The sequence below is a fragment of the Pistacia vera genome, unplaced genomic scaffold (genome assembly GCF_008641045.1).
Source record: "Pistacia vera cultivar Batoury unplaced genomic scaffold, PisVer_v2 Contig250, whole genome shotgun sequence".
In the NCBI taxonomy this organism is placed as follows: Eukaryota; Viridiplantae; Streptophyta; class Magnoliopsida; order Sapindales; family Anacardiaceae; genus Pistacia; species Pistacia vera.
Window position 1 is genome coordinate 1,494,566 of NW_022196058.1, and position 14,701 is coordinate 1,509,266.

Here is a 14,701-nt window from a genome sequence, read left to right on the forward strand (position 1 = left end):
TGGATTCCGAATTCTAATCCAACTAACATTCAAAACCGACAGGTCATCCCCTCTATTCGTGGACTCCCAAAACCACACGACAATTGAACTCCACAACCCAATCCCATTAGTAGTCCAACAAGCCAAGCAACCCACCACTCCCACTCTTCCACGTGTCATCTTCCTATTTGTCCACCCCTTCCCCCCAACCTAAGTAACCACCTTCCCCTTCCCCTCTCACGACTGTTAGTTTTTTTCAGCCCTTTATACAAAAAAAATATATATTTTATATAATTATTAAATAATATATCTTACTTTTTATTTATATAAATAGCTTTCCCCTCTCTTTGGATCTTCATTATTTGTTGTTGTTCTCTAAAACATGGATGTCAAAGCGGTGTCGTTTTTGGTCGTCTTTTCTCTCCTCTTTATCTCGGCTATTTCGGCCGATAACTTCTCCGACGATCAGGTGATCCAGCAAGTTACGGACGGCGCCGATGAGCTCTTGGGAGCCGAGCATCACTTTGCGCTCTTCAAGAGAAAGTTCGGGAAATCTTACGCTTCTCGGGAGGAACACGACCACAGGTTCAGCGTGTTTAAGCGAAACCTGAGACGTGCCGCGCGTCACCAGAAGCTCGACCCGACCGCCAGTCACGGTGTGACTCAGTTCTCCGATTTGACTCCATGTGAGTTCCGAAGGACTTATCTCGGTTTGAGGAAGTTGAGGCTGCCTAAGGACGCGAATGAAGCACCGATTTTGCCGACTAAAGATTTGCCTGAGGATTTTGATTGGAGAGAGAAAGGAGCTGTGACGCCTGTCAAAAATCAGGTTTTTATTTTATTTGATTTTTTCTTTGTCTGTTTCATTGTAATATTTAATATTTTTATTTTGTTTATATTAGTGGATTTGGTGTTTATTAGGATTTTTTTAACTAAATAATTAGAGAGCAGGAGGTTGACTTTCTGATCTTCGTTTTTATGTACTGATTTAGGATATGGTAATTTGTTAAATGCTCTCCATTAAGATAAGATTTGTAATAATATTTATAAATTCGATGTTTTATAGTAATATTTATTATTGTTATTTCGTTTATATTACCGTATTTGGTGTTTGTTAGGATTATGATTATTTTAAGTAAATAATTAGAGGGCAGGAAGTTGATTTTTTGATCTGGGTTTTTATTTACTGGTTTTGAATATAGTAATTTGTTAGATGCGCTTTATTATGGTAAAATTTATAACATTTTCTTATATTGAAAGAGAGGTTTCAGTGTGTTTGAGGAGGTGACTTATTAATAAATTTTTTTCCTTTTTAGTATTTGTTTTCATATTAAGCTCTTGCATGATAGGGTTGACTTTGATATTCTTTTAATTGATCTTTTATTGGAGATTATTTCTCAGTGGTGCTTATTTTGAATGCAATTGTGATGAATTATGTATTAATGATGATTGTGTTGGGGATTGATTAGGGTTCATGTGGCTCGTGCTGGAGTTTCAGTACTACAGGAGCTTTGGAAGGTGCTAACTACCTTGCAACTGGAAACCTTGTTAGCCTTAGTGAGCAACAGCTTGTGGATTGTGATCACGAGGTTTGATTCATTTTTGCCTTATCTTTTTATTGCTCTATTTGCATTTGTGAAGAAGACCTGTGTTATATAGTTTATGGTAGATATTGTTGTGCATATGGCATATTGTGACATTGTGTTACACCGGCTTATTCTTCATCCCCCTTGAACCTGCTTTTATTATTGCTCGATGGTGGGTATGACTAAGATTCCTCAAGCATTGCAAGATATCTAATTTCTCTTGGAACTAATCCTCAATGAAGGGAGCACCTATTCTGCTAAAGAAGCCTGGTTCAATGTGGTTGGGCTGGAAGTTCAATTTCTTTTTCTTTAGTGGTTCCTTTTTTGCTAGGTCAGGGGCACTGCAGAACATGCTCTTATGTTTCCTGCAGTACTGCGTCTAATGCCCTTTTGATTCTGTTGTGTGATTGTATAGAGTTATCTTGCCATGAATCCCCTGTTTAACCCTTTGTGATTCCACCGTATTAGGCCACAGTTATATAAGCTCATCTGATGCCCATTTATTGTTTAAATTGACACAGTTTAATGTGTTCATCAACTTTTGCTCACGTACATGTTTCAATGCGATAAGCTTGTATAGTTAAGTGACTCATTAAGCTTAGATTATATTGACTCTTCTAATTGATATGCAGTGTGATCCAGAGGAGCAAGGTGCTTGTGATTCTGGATGCAGTGGTGGGCTCATGAATAGTGCCTTTGAGTACACACTCAAAGCTGGTGGACTTATGCGAGAGGAAGACTATCCTTACACTGGTACTGACCGCAGCACCTGCCAATTTGACAAGACTAAGATTGCTGCCAAAGTGTCCAACTTCAGCGTTGTCTCTCTCGACGAGGATCAGATTGCTGCCAATCTCGTGAAAAATGGTCCTCTTGCAGGTAATTAACTGTTATAGCTTACAGTTATATGTCTCAAGGAATTTTTCTTTGTTGCCTATCGTTTTACAGTAATGGTTAATGGCTATATTTCTCATAACTTTACCTTCATGTGAATGCAGTGGCCATCAATGCTGTGTTCATGCAAACATATATAGGAGGCGTTTCATGCCCATACATTTGCTCAAAGCGTTTGGATCACGGGGTGTTGCTCGTGGGGTACGGTTCAGCTGGCTATGCTCCAGTCCGGATGAAGGAAAAGCCATACTGGATCATTAAGAATTCATGGGGAGAAAACTGGGGAGAGAATGGTTTCTACAAAATCTGCAGAGGTCGCAACATTTGTGGAGTCGACTCCATGGTATCGACTGTTGCTGCTGCTGTTCGTGCCGACTCTGAGTAGTAGGCTACAAACATTTCTGATTTGTATATAAGTTGGTTTAATTCCATTTGGGAAAAAACTTGATTCAACTTTTTAGCTTTTGTCATATTCCCATCAAAGCATAAGATTGAAATTCTTTATGCGATTGGGTTGCTCAAACTATTTAGAGTGTTTTATTTATGACATCTACTGCATCTTCATCTGTCTTTATTGTAAGAATGCTGTATTATCTGGATTTAACTAAATATATGAAACACATGATAGCAAGTCACTGCTATGCTTTAAATAAAAAAGCATTTTATTTGTATGCCTCGTTTTGNGAAATAAAAATGATAAATGTCAAAATTTGAGAAGAAAGAAAGTTACCGGAGAAGCCAAGGGAGAGCAGAGGGTTGGCGGAAGCGAGGCCGGTTAAAGATGGGATGAGTTGTGGTTGATTGTTGAGGCTGAGAGTGAGACGACGCTGGTGGGAAGAAGAGGAGGAGGAAAATCGAATAGAAGAAGAAGAAGTGGAATTGAGTGAAGGAAGAGCTGAACTTAGAGATGCCATACTCCATTTGCTACTACTATCCGTTACGGCCGTTGCCGTTGCCATTGCCATCGCCATTGCTGTGAATTCACTGGAGTGAGTCTGGATAGTTGATGATGAGATAGACTGGATAAGACTTAAAATCACAGCTGCCAGATTATGGACTCACTCTTCCTCAAAGCCCATGCCATTTCTCTGTACATGATCCAGCCCAGATGTTTATCAACTTGGGCCTAGTATTTTAGATTTAAAATTTCAAGGGTTTATAACAAAAACCCCCCTGAGGTATAATTAGATCACAAAGATCCCCATAGTTTTAGTAATAACAGAAATTCTCCTGCCTTTAAGTTTTTTGTATTAAAATAAATGGCATAAGGGTAATGTGATAAATATAAATAAACCCATCATGCTAAATTATTAGGGGAAATTTTGTTGGGTTAGAGTTAGATTAAGCGTAAGCTTCATGGGTTGAGAAAACCCCTTTAAAAAAAAAATAATGGCAATGTTTGGGGCATTATTTCTGCTTTATCCTACCCAAAATACATGTTTTTTTTCTTTATTCTGAAAATTTAATTATATTATATTCAACTATTTTAAACTCACTAGATTTGTTAATTTAACTAAACACCCCAAAAAAAGTTTAGGAATTGATAACAACACCCCCACCTACCCACATTTGCCAGATTCCGACCACCGCCGAGGGAAGGTAGCTAAAATATGGCGTAATGGCACACTACGGGTTGGATCTACCCGGTAGTGCGCTGATATAGCCTTTTCCAACCAGATCTACCATGGATTTGGCCGAAAAAGGCTAGAGCTAAGACCAAAGATCTGGTCGTTGACGGCCAGATCTTTGGCAATAACTGGTCGTCAACAACGGTCATATCTTTGGCCATTGTTGACAATCAAACGTGGTCAAATCTAGCCGAAAAAGGTCATATTGGCTCATGACCAGCCAGATCCAACCTGTCGTATGCTATTACGACGACTGCTAGCCACCTTCTAGCAGTGGTGACCAGCTACTGACATTTAATGGATGGGTGGGGGGTGTTTTGTTAATTTTTAATGTTTTATTGTAGGGGTGTTTAGCTAAATTAATAAAGTTAATGGGTGTTTTGTTTATTTTCAAATCCTACCTCATAATAACCAGGGGTGTTCAAAAGAACATGTTGGAACCGGAACCAGCGGGTACCCGAGGTTTGGTTCCTGTTCCTATCCAGAATCGACCGTCAACAGGTAGGTTTCGGTTCCAAATTTTTTGAACCGTTATTGTGCGGTTCTGGTTCCTATAGTTAGGAACCAGAACCAGGAACCAAGAACCGAGACTAATATAAAATAAAATTAAAGATTAGGGGGGTAAATAAAAACTTTTGTAGAAAAAATAATATGAATACATTTATATTTATATTTCATAACATTTAAAATAAGTTGGTTTGACTTTTGAGAATCTACCTTTACAAAGTAATAGAGTTTTTAATTTTGAATTTATAATTTGTAATCTTATTTTTAGTAACAAGTGCCCTGTGGGGGGGTATTTGTAAGTTTTTAAGGGTTTTTTTTATCATTTTAAAAACTTTTGGGGGGTCATGAATTTTATAGGGTACCCAGAACTGGAACCGGAATCGTTGTTACATGTTCTGGTTCTGGGTACCTAGGAAATGGAACCGTCGATTCTGGTTCCAATTCCTTCAAAAAATGCAGGGTACCCGGAACTGAACACCCCTAATAATAACCACCCAACTTAACTTTTTCAAAAATCATACTCAAAATAATAAAACAAACACACCCAACAATTTTTTTTTTTTAAAATACATTTTGTTCCTGAGATTTGATCTATAAGGTCCTGAATAATTTGAAAGTACACTTAAGGTTCGTATCAGTCAACTTGATTATCCTCAGCCAAAGTTAACAATGGCAAAAATAGCTTGAATGCTTTACACTACCAAGTCCAATATGGTCATCGAGTTTATTATGGTTTAACATAGTCTAGTGTTATTCGATAGAGATCGTATCCTTCGTATTTTTATTAAGGATACTCTCGGTAAGCTACTTAATTTTACAATTAGTTTTGTCTTTAAATAAAACCTTCACATTATGAGAAACCAAGATTATTGATGTGGTTATATATGTTCAAACCTTCAAAAATTATTCGAATATTTTCTTTAAAATCTAGGGTCAGTTTATTTTATTATTTTGGATAGGATTTTGGGAATAATATTGGATAGTTGAATAGGGGAGTATTACGAGGTCAAATTTAAAAATTTACAAAAAAACCCTAGGTTTGCTAATTTAACTAAACACCCCAATATATAAAAGTTTTGTAAAATGACAAAAACATTTCCACCCATCCACAGTGCCAGATTTCGGCTACCACTGTCGGAATCTGGCCAGAAAATGGCGTTACGACGTAGATCGGTCGGATCTGGCCTTTTCCGGCTAGATTGGTAAATTACCAGCTAGTTCCGGTCGTTTGTAGGCCATTGTGACAGATTCCGACTACCACTGACGGTGGTTGCTAGAATCTGGCAAGTATGGGCAGGTGAGGGTGTTTTTGTTAATTTTTAAACTTTTTTCTGGAGTTATTAATAAAATTAATAAACTTAAGGGGTCTAAAAGTAATTAAAAAATATACTAATATTTCTCAAATAACAAAACAAACAATATTTGGGGAATAAGATTGAGAATATGGGTATAAATAATGTGCCAAAAGGAGCCTAAAATATCCTTGATTTATTAATTTTTGTTTTCTTATAATTAACAAAATTGTCGGTTAATGGTCATTGACTTTATTTATTTATATAATTCTATCAATTTTTAATACTACTTTCAGAAGATTAGGGGTATTTTAGAATTTCACAAAAAAATTTAAACCGTTGATAATTGATAAAGACCTAAGTGTCATTTTCAGATTTAATTGGACGTGATTGTAGTTGAAACTAAATCTCAGGAACGAAAATGTATTTAACTCTTTGCTTTTTAAAAAAATTATCTTTGAGAGGTAAAGTAAAAAAAAAAAAAAAAAAAAGCAAAAAGCGAAGGGGAGTGGAGATCCACTTACTGTTTAGTAAAACAAAGAGAGAGGGACTGGACTGGGTTTCACTCTCACTCACTCCAATCGCCACTGAGAAAAAAGGCAAAGGAAGACAGACGAGACGAGAAGAGACGAGAAGAGAAGAGAGGTTGGATTATTTGTTATTCAAGTAATTCTAGTTATGGAGGTTTAACTAATATGTAATTTCCATTTTTCAATTGTCCTTTTTTTTTAAGTATTTTAAAGAAGAAAGTGCTTGTACTGAAACAGCGAGGAAAAAAATAGCTTTGGCAGGGCGAAGAATGAAACTCAGCCTGAGCGCCATCAGGAACGTTACGCAAGTGGAAAATGGGCAACTGTGGTACTAGAGAGGAATCGGCCGTTGTTACCAATGCTCAAGGTCTTCAGATCTAACTTCTCTTTTTCATTTATTTGTTAATTTTAGGGTTTTATTTTTTAATCATTCGTTTTTGTGGTGTTCGACACTGTTACAGTTCAGCAGCTACATATTTTATCGTCTTTGCCTGTTAAAACCGAGAAGAAGCACAGTCGTTCTGTGTCAGATCTGAGTGATTCTTCTATTCCACGTAATTTAGAGGATTCTAGAAGCAATGCGGTGCTTTATACTCATGTAATTGCCTTCACTTTGTACGAGCTCGAGACTATCACTAAGAGTTTTCGCTCTGATTATATTCTTGGAGAAGGTGGTTTTGGAACTGTTTACAAAGGTTACATTGACGAGAATGTCAGGGTTGGTCTTAAATCTCTCCCTGTCGCTGTAAAGGTTCTCAATAAGGAGGGCCTTCAGGGCCACCGTGAATGGCTTGTATGTCTTTCTGTCTCTCTTTCGTTTCATTGTAATGTTGTTTTTTCAATTAATTAATTAATTGTTTTTCGCAGACGGAGGTCAACTTCCTCGGCCAACTTAGACATCCAAATCTTGTTAAATTGATCGGATATTGTTGTGAGGATGATCACAGGTTACTTGTGTATGAGTTTATGTTCAGAGGAAGCCTTGAAAATCATCTGTTTCGCAGTATGCACCTGTCTTTTCTACTTGTTATGCTTGTTATTCCATATATTTAGAAGCATTGAGCAAATTTACAACTTCTCTACTACCTGTAAATATCTACTATATGCTTAAGTCAAACAATTTGAACTTTTTCACTCCGTGTTGTAGGATCTAAATGCAAATCCTGTTTGGTTTTGATTGCTTAGGAAATTCCCTAGAAGGTTCTACTCATACTCATAGCCTTTTCGTCCTTTTTGGGTGGTGTTATTGTGTTACTCTATTACTTCCATTGTTGAGTGTTGTCAACTTTGCACTTTATATGTCTTGGAAAGTGCTCTTTAAGATAAAAAATTCGCATGAAATACAGTTCATTGTTTCTCAAAACTTAATCAAATGTAGTTAGGATAATAACCTCAAGCAGATAGAAACCACAGATTTTTTAAGAGAAAAACTGCTGATTCCACCCTAATGAAAGGGTAAAATCAAGAATTCATGATCAGGTGTAAGTGTCATTTACACGGAAGAGAAACTTTCAGTTATAATTTTTGTTTCCCATATTCAATAGTTAAGAGCATGTCATACTCAAATGCTTCTTGCTTCAAATGGGGTGTTATTTATCTGTACTATTCATCTTTGGAAGAGGCTTCTACATTGCAATATCAACTTTGAATTTTATTAGACTATTTTGTTAAAATGTTATTTAATTTATTCATATAACATTGTGGTGATCTATTGTCCTGTGTGTGAGTTACTGAGGAAAATAATGCTGACCAAATAATAGCAATTAATTCTGATGACATTAGGGGGCATTATTTTCTACTTAGTTTCCAGTAACATATCAGTTTTTCATTTAAACAAAGTGTTTCCTGATGCATTTAGAGGCAACTGTTCCGCTATCATGGGCCACAAGAATGATGATTGCTCTTGGAGCTGCCAAAGGGCTTGCTTTCCTTCACAATGCTGAAAGGCCAGTTATATATCGGGACTTCAAAACCTCTAATATATTGTTGGATTCTGTGAGTTAAAACTTCAAACATTCCATTTTACAAATTTTCTATTAAGGTCGTGTGGTATATTTGTTCTTGTTCATCAAAGTTTGTTGTCTTGGAATCTTCAGGATTACACGGCCAAACTTTCTGATTTTGGTCTTGCAAAAGCTGGACCACAAGGTGATGAGACCCATGTATCAACTCGAGTGATGGGTACATACGGCTATGCTGCTCCTGAATATGTAATGACTGGTATGCCCTCAATTTTATCTTAGAAATTCCTAATTTATCAGTGCTCTTTTGTCCTAATCTATATAGGAAGATAAAAAGGAAATCTTTAGTTTGAAAGCTGTAATCAACTGGTAGTTGTTTTTGAATCTATGTTCTGTATATAAGGAGAATGAAATCTTTTTTTGATGGCATTGATGATAAGAACTGCATGATAGAGAGGTGGCATGGGATTCTGTGGTGTGATGTTACTATCTGATACAAATTGGATGATATATCATATGGGCCATTTTAAGGTTCTTTACTGGAGTTTTACTTGGGTTGTCTCTTGTATACCTGAAATTTGAGTCTTTCTTCTATTTTTACATTAACATGTACATATTAAGTACCGGTATATTTTCATGTTATCTCCAGAACCAGAAGTAATGCAAAATTTCTTGGTTATGAGAAAGGACAATGTAGTTGATGGGGAACAAGAAATTTGATGAAGAAAAGAATAAGAAATTAATGATTCATCTATTAACTAATAAAAGAACATTAGTAAGAAAATAATGATTGAACTATGAAGTGATAGAACATATGGTGGTAGTTTGACACCGGAAAAAAAAAAAAAAAAGTACAAAGGAAGAAAAAAAAAAAAAAACCATTGATGGAAGGGCAAAATTTCCATACTTGTCTTGTAGTGAGGTTTTGAAAAGTTTTGAGAGACGTTTGTAATGAAATTCAGAAGTGAAAGTGAGGTTTCTAAAAACTTCCAGAACTCTTTTAGTTTGCATTAATTTTAGCCAAAGGGTTGAAAATATCCTGTTATGTTTCTTGATGAAACCAGAAGAGTGGAAGCTTTTGCCTTTGACAATGGTATGAAGTTTAGTGTCATTGTTGATTTCTGGCAACTAAAACTCTTCATTCAATTTCCAAACAAAAATGAAGGAATAAATAATAGATGATACTGAAGACGGGCTTCCACTCTTAAGCACATTACTGTGTTTAGCCTTGTAACACCTCTCAGGAACCAACTGAAATCATGGATTTTTTGAGAAATTGTGATTCCTATCCTTCCCATAGCATTTTTTATTGTTAAAAGTACAAGTGATTAGTGAATTTCAGTAATTTGGTGCATTGTTGAGTGCATCCTACCCTATTATTGACCCCTTGTTCTTCATGCCGACTAATTTTTTGAATTCATTTCTCATGTAATTTGTGGCTTTCCTTTAAATAAGTCAGTAGATGAAGTAGCAGTGATGTCTGTGTTGTGCATGTGAGCAGTTTCATGTTTCTTGTACTTAAAAGAATTCTAATTTCTGCTAGTGCTTGTGCATTAATAAGATCTGAATGAATTGAACAGGCCACCTGACTGCCAGGAGTGATGTATACAGCTTTGGAGTTGTTCTTTTGGAGCTTTTGACTGGAAGAAAATCTGTTGACAAAACAAGACCAAGCAAGGAGCAAAGTTTGGTAGATTGGGCCCGGCCAAAACTGAATGACAAGAGAAAAATGTTGCAAATAATTGACCCTAGATTGGAAAATCAGTACTCAGTGAGGGCGGCTCAGAAAGCCTGTAGCTTGGCATACTATTGTCTAAGCCAAAATCCTAAAGCAAGGCCTTTGATGAGCGATGTAGTTGAAACTTTGGAACCTCTACAATGTACTAGTGATGTTGGTAATGAAGTCTCATTATCACTGACCCCAACCTTTGCCGTTAGTGGTGCTAACGCTTTTGCAATGGGAGGAGTCCCAGGTTACCGGGTGCGTTCTAGGTTCGGCAATAATGTTGGTCCTGGTGCTAATTGTCGATCGCCCAATCCAAATTGTTCGCCCGGTGGTCCTGCAGCATGCAGGGTTAGATGAAAAAATGTGAGCTATTGTATACTTGTTTGGTGTGCGGTTTCCTCTCCAACCCCTTTTCAAGATAACAAAAAATTTCTTGTTAAATCATGGGTGCATTTTCTTCTTTGTACTTAATGTACACTGTACCACTCTGAACCCAAGCCCCCTGTTAATTGTTGCTAGCCAACACGGTGGCTTGTGTCGATTTTCTAATTGTGTTCGTCGAGGAAATTTGCCATGTTAAATATTTGTTCCTCTACATACACATATTTTGAACTTGTAGCTTTTGTTATGAACTGTTAATGCTACTGTTGATATTGCGAGGATAACAAGATTTTGTGGGTTTCTGCAACTCTTGATAATTTAGGGTTATCAATTCTTGATTGATTCTATCTTGAACATGAAAACCCTAACCCTAATTATTTCACTACAAGATGTGTGTAATTTTAACTGCTTATGTGAGAAATGGAAATATCGAACTACTGTAATAGGCTCAAAACTTTGTAGAATCTCTAATTGGTAGCGAAAATATCTAAACTGACCCATGATGTCGAATCAATTATTAATCTCTTCTCCACCACATATTTTTTATGCACAAAATCCCCAGCTCCAACCCTCATCGTCCTCTCTCTCTGTCTGGCTCTTTCTGTCGCTGTATCTGTGTCTCTGGTTGCACGATGAATTATGGAATCAAAGTACTAGCGTTGGTTTTATTGATCGTCCATTTCAGGGCAAGGGTGGCTCAAGGACTAGGTGTTTTGTTTAGATTAAATGTATAAGTATATATATATATATATGTTAATCTGTAATTAATTCACTTACCATAAATGGTTATTAATTATTAAATGCAGATGGAGAACTACTACAGCCAATTGGAGGTACTGAGTACAGAGTTATGGAGGTGGTGGTGGACAATAGACGAAGGCTTACACCATTTCAGCTCTGCTTGCTCTGCAAATGCTGCGGCGGTTCAAGTTCCAGCACCACCACCTGTGTAACCATTCCCTGTTGCTTTGGGATCGACTGCCGGCTTCCCAACAAGCCTTTTGGGGTTTGCGCATTCGTTCCCAAAACCTGCAACTGTACTTCCTGTGCCCATCAAATTTAACATCAAATCTACTGTTATATATATATATCTCATATTTTTAAATCAAACAAGCATTTTCCATTTCTATTCTCTTCACGTAAGTGTTATTGCTTTCATGAAATATCAAGTAAAGGAAATACATATCAGTGGCCAAGCCCTGCTGTTTGAACATTTCATATACATTCATTTAGCTCTAGTTTCCATGTGCTTTCTCGCTCTGCAAATGCATATCAGAAGTTAAGTTAGACATGTGCTTTTCTCAGAAAGTTTAATGCATTGGTGGTGAAAAGGTGTTGGATTTTTCTTTCATTCTTTTGTGTGTGACCTGGAAGCGCACTACCATATAAGATGGGAAGGTTAATCCTCCATTAACATTTGTTTAATTGCATAACCTTATTCCTATCAGATTGCTTTTTCAGTTTTGAGTTTGATGATGGCTGCTGAAACTTACCACTACCAGAGACACTTACCTGAATTCTATCCATTTCCTGATAGAATATATTTAAAAACTAAAAGAAGGTATAATCACTACAATGGAATTTAATTGCTGTCACAAAGTCAATGCTCTGAATGTCTTCATCTTCTTCATTAAAATAAAAATACTTCCATTTCCGAAGATCAAAATCAAACCCCCTTTCTATCCGCATGTTAATATATAAACTACAGGAGTTAATGCAGTACACATTCTCCATTAAGTAAATTATCGTTTTCGCCTTTAGTTCACATTTCTTTATCGCAGTTACATTATATATATATATAAATATATACAACTACCACCACGAACCTAATGCTTTTGCCAAGTGTGATGATATTAGACCACTAGCTACTACTTCACACATGAACATCAAAAACAAATATATTATCCCGTTTTTGCATAATTCTAATCCATTCTTGTCCATCGAGTAGGAGTGAAATCGAGTCGAGTCGAGTCGAGTATCTAGATACTCGAACTCGTCTCGTTTGCTATAGTACCAAGTTCTAGTTCAAGTTCGAGCTTGATTAATAGAGTTCAAACTCGAACTCAGTACCAAAAAGTCAAATTCGAGTTTAGTTAATCGAGTTTTAGTCAAACTTTTTGAGTTTAATTAAGTTTTAGTCGAGCTTAATCGAGCTTTTTGTACAGTAATCGAACTTGACTCATGGGATTATTCGAGCCAAAGCTGAGCCACTCGATTTTCTCCCATACGGTGGAGTATATAAATCAGCATGCATATATACAACGACCACCACCAACCTAATGCTTTTGCCAAGTGTGATGATATTAGACCACTAGCTACTACTTCACACATGAACATCAAAAACAAATATATTATCCCGTTTCTGTATCATTCTAATCCATTCTTGTTCATCAAGTTGGAGTGAAATCAAGCAGAGTCGAGTATCTGGGTACTCGAACTCGACTCAGTTACTACAGTATTGAGTTCGATGAATCGAGTTCGAACTCGAACTCAGTACCTAAAAGTCGAATTCGAGCTTAGTTAATTAAGTTTTAGTTGAGCTTAATCAAGTTTTTTTAGCTTTTTGTACAGTAATTGAACTTGACTCATGGGATTATTCGAGCCAAAGCTGAGTCGAGCTTGAGCTGCTCGATTTTCTCCCCTACCTTGGAGTACATAAATCAGCATGCATATGTACTTTTGATCTCTATAAACACAACAATTTAATTGCAGAGTCATTCATTAATTAGGTTGAAATTTGTTGATGCTTGATTTTAGATACCAATGACTCGCATATGCAAAGTGCTAAAAGAGTCTTAGAAATTACACGTGATGAATCTATGACATTTGAATATGGTAGTGAGATTATATATGTTGTAGAAACGTAAATAATATACTGACAATAGAGGTTTTTATAGTGGTTCAAATGCTTAAAGCAACTCCTACATCCACTGTTATTTTATTATTTTTTGACTATTTTTATGATATTGCCCGTAAGACATACAAAGATGAAGAAATACTCTGCTTACAGAGAGAAAGAATAAAGCTCAAATCTATGCCTAGCTCTCATATGCCCAACCCCCCTTTTCGTGAAGAGAGGTGCTCATTTATACACTTTTTAGGTCAATTTAATGAATGCTTTTGCAAGTTGCTCTGACACATGGAGACTATTCCTTAATCCTTATCTTTTTGTTTTAATAAAGTTGGGATAGGTGTGCGGTCCTCATCCACTCATAGACAAAACTTGAATCTGCTGGGTTAGTGACAACCGTATCCCTTCTATCTTGGGACGATATAGCAGCTCTTGGATGACACAAAGCCTTCATAAACTCTGATTGGTTGGTACTGATATCAGTGCGATTTTTTAGGCACAACAAAATTAATTAACTTGGGGTTTTAGGAGGATTTAATTACTTACCTAATTGCTGGTTTCTGCTTTGTTTCAAGTGAGGAAACTGCAGATGGTTTAGGTAATTGGATGGATGTCTGTCACTGCAATGAAGAAAGTCATCTTTTGTTTTGTCAACAATGTTACGCAAGTAGCTAATCTGGTCTTGTATATATTCATGAAGAAAAATGATGCCATAATATTCAACAAAAAGACTGATTATTTAGTGGTTTCCTGACTCAAAATTTTAAACCAAGTTGCTCTAGTTTAATATCAACCGCAGATTAAATTAATATTAATGCAGGAATAAACCCTCGTCAGATTGGCTGTCCATCATTCCATTCTTTATCTTGCTCTCTTGTTTTATTCACAGAATTCTTCCCCGCAGGATAAAATTAACATTAATCACTGTACGCGTGTGTTGGGAGAATCAAATTGAAATTCTCTGGATAATCAAGACACCATATAAAAACAAGAAGAAAGAAGAAAAATATACACATTCGTACACGATGATTTCATTCTGCTGAGCTTCTTCCAACTAAAACCCACGTTTATATAAAGTCTTGGCCTTTGAATACTGTCCCTGGAGATCAACTTGATGCATAATTTAATGAAAAATTAGATAACGAAGTTTCTTTATCACGACAAAGAATGTGATCACATGAAGGTTTGAATAATCCTCCGCCACTTGATTTATACTATACTATAGTATTATAGCTAGCCCAGCAGCCATTGTTTACCACTCCGTACGATATGAGTTTTCCAGTAAAGCAAAAATCCATTTATTATGTTAAAAAAATAGGGCTGACACGGAGTCTTGTCAGCATGATTGGTTAGAACTTAAAATGGT

The 14,701-nt window shown here is 36.4% G+C and overlaps 2 protein-coding genes across 3 annotated transcripts; both read left to right on the forward strand.

Annotated features, from left to right (window-relative positions):
• The first annotated feature begins 297 nt into the window (after positions 1-297).
• Positions 298-3,090, forward strand: LOC116132355 (cysteine protease RD19A-like). Its single transcript, XM_031417997.1, has 4 exons — positions 298-808; positions 1,449-1,568; positions 2,198-2,444; positions 2,564-3,090. The coding sequence occupies exons 1-4, from the start codon at positions 362-364 to the stop codon at positions 2,842-2,844; spliced, it is 1,095 nt and encodes a 364-aa protein (XP_031273857.1). The 5' UTR covers positions 298-361; the 3' UTR covers positions 2,845-3,090.
• A 3,306-nt stretch (positions 3,091-6,396) lies between these two features.
• On the forward strand, positions 6,397-10,771 carry LOC116132384 (probable serine/threonine-protein kinase PBL8). Of its 2 annotated transcripts, none has more exons than XM_031418036.1 (7): positions 6,397-6,531; positions 6,654-6,783; positions 6,878-7,209; positions 7,284-7,419; positions 8,275-8,411; positions 8,513-8,636; positions 9,958-10,771. In XM_031418036.1, exons 2-7 carry the CDS (start codon positions 6,732-6,734, stop codon positions 10,458-10,460), a joined length of 1,284 nt encoding a protein of 427 aa, XP_031273896.1. In that variant the 5' UTR covers positions 6,397-6,531; positions 6,654-6,731; the 3' UTR covers positions 10,461-10,771. The 2 variants fall into 2 exon arrangements, with proteins under 2 accessions (XP_031273896.1, XP_031273897.1); XM_031418037.1 differs by having other exon boundaries at positions 6,406-6,531; positions 6,669-6,783.
• The last annotated feature ends 3,930 nt before the right edge of the window (positions 10,772-14,701 follow it).

Excerpts from the sequence above, each read along its gene's own strand:
- LOC116132355 (XM_031417997.1), top strand. The coding sequence starts at position 362 with ATGGATGTCAAAGCGGTGTCGTTTTTGGTCGTCTTTTCTCTCCTCTTT. Across the intron at positions 1,569-2,197 it reads TTGTGGATTGTGATCACGAG|TGTGATCCAGAGGAGCAAGG; the intron begins GTTTGATTCATT and ends ATTGATATGCAG. Across the intron at positions 2,445-2,563 it reads GAAAAATGGTCCTCTTGCAG|TGGCCATCAATGCTGTGTTC; the intron begins GTAATTAACTGT and ends ATGTGAATGCAG.
- LOC116132384 (XM_031418036.1), top strand. The coding sequence starts at position 6,732 with ATGGGCAACTGTGGTACTAGAGAGGAATCGGCCGTTGTTACCAATGCT. Across the intron at positions 6,784-6,877 it reads CGTTGTTACCAATGCTCAAG|TTCAGCAGCTACATATTTTA; the intron begins GTCTTCAGATCT and ends ACACTGTTACAG. Across the intron at positions 8,412-8,512 it reads CTAATATATTGTTGGATTCT|GATTACACGGCCAAACTTTC; the intron begins GTGAGTTAAAAC and ends TGGAATCTTCAG.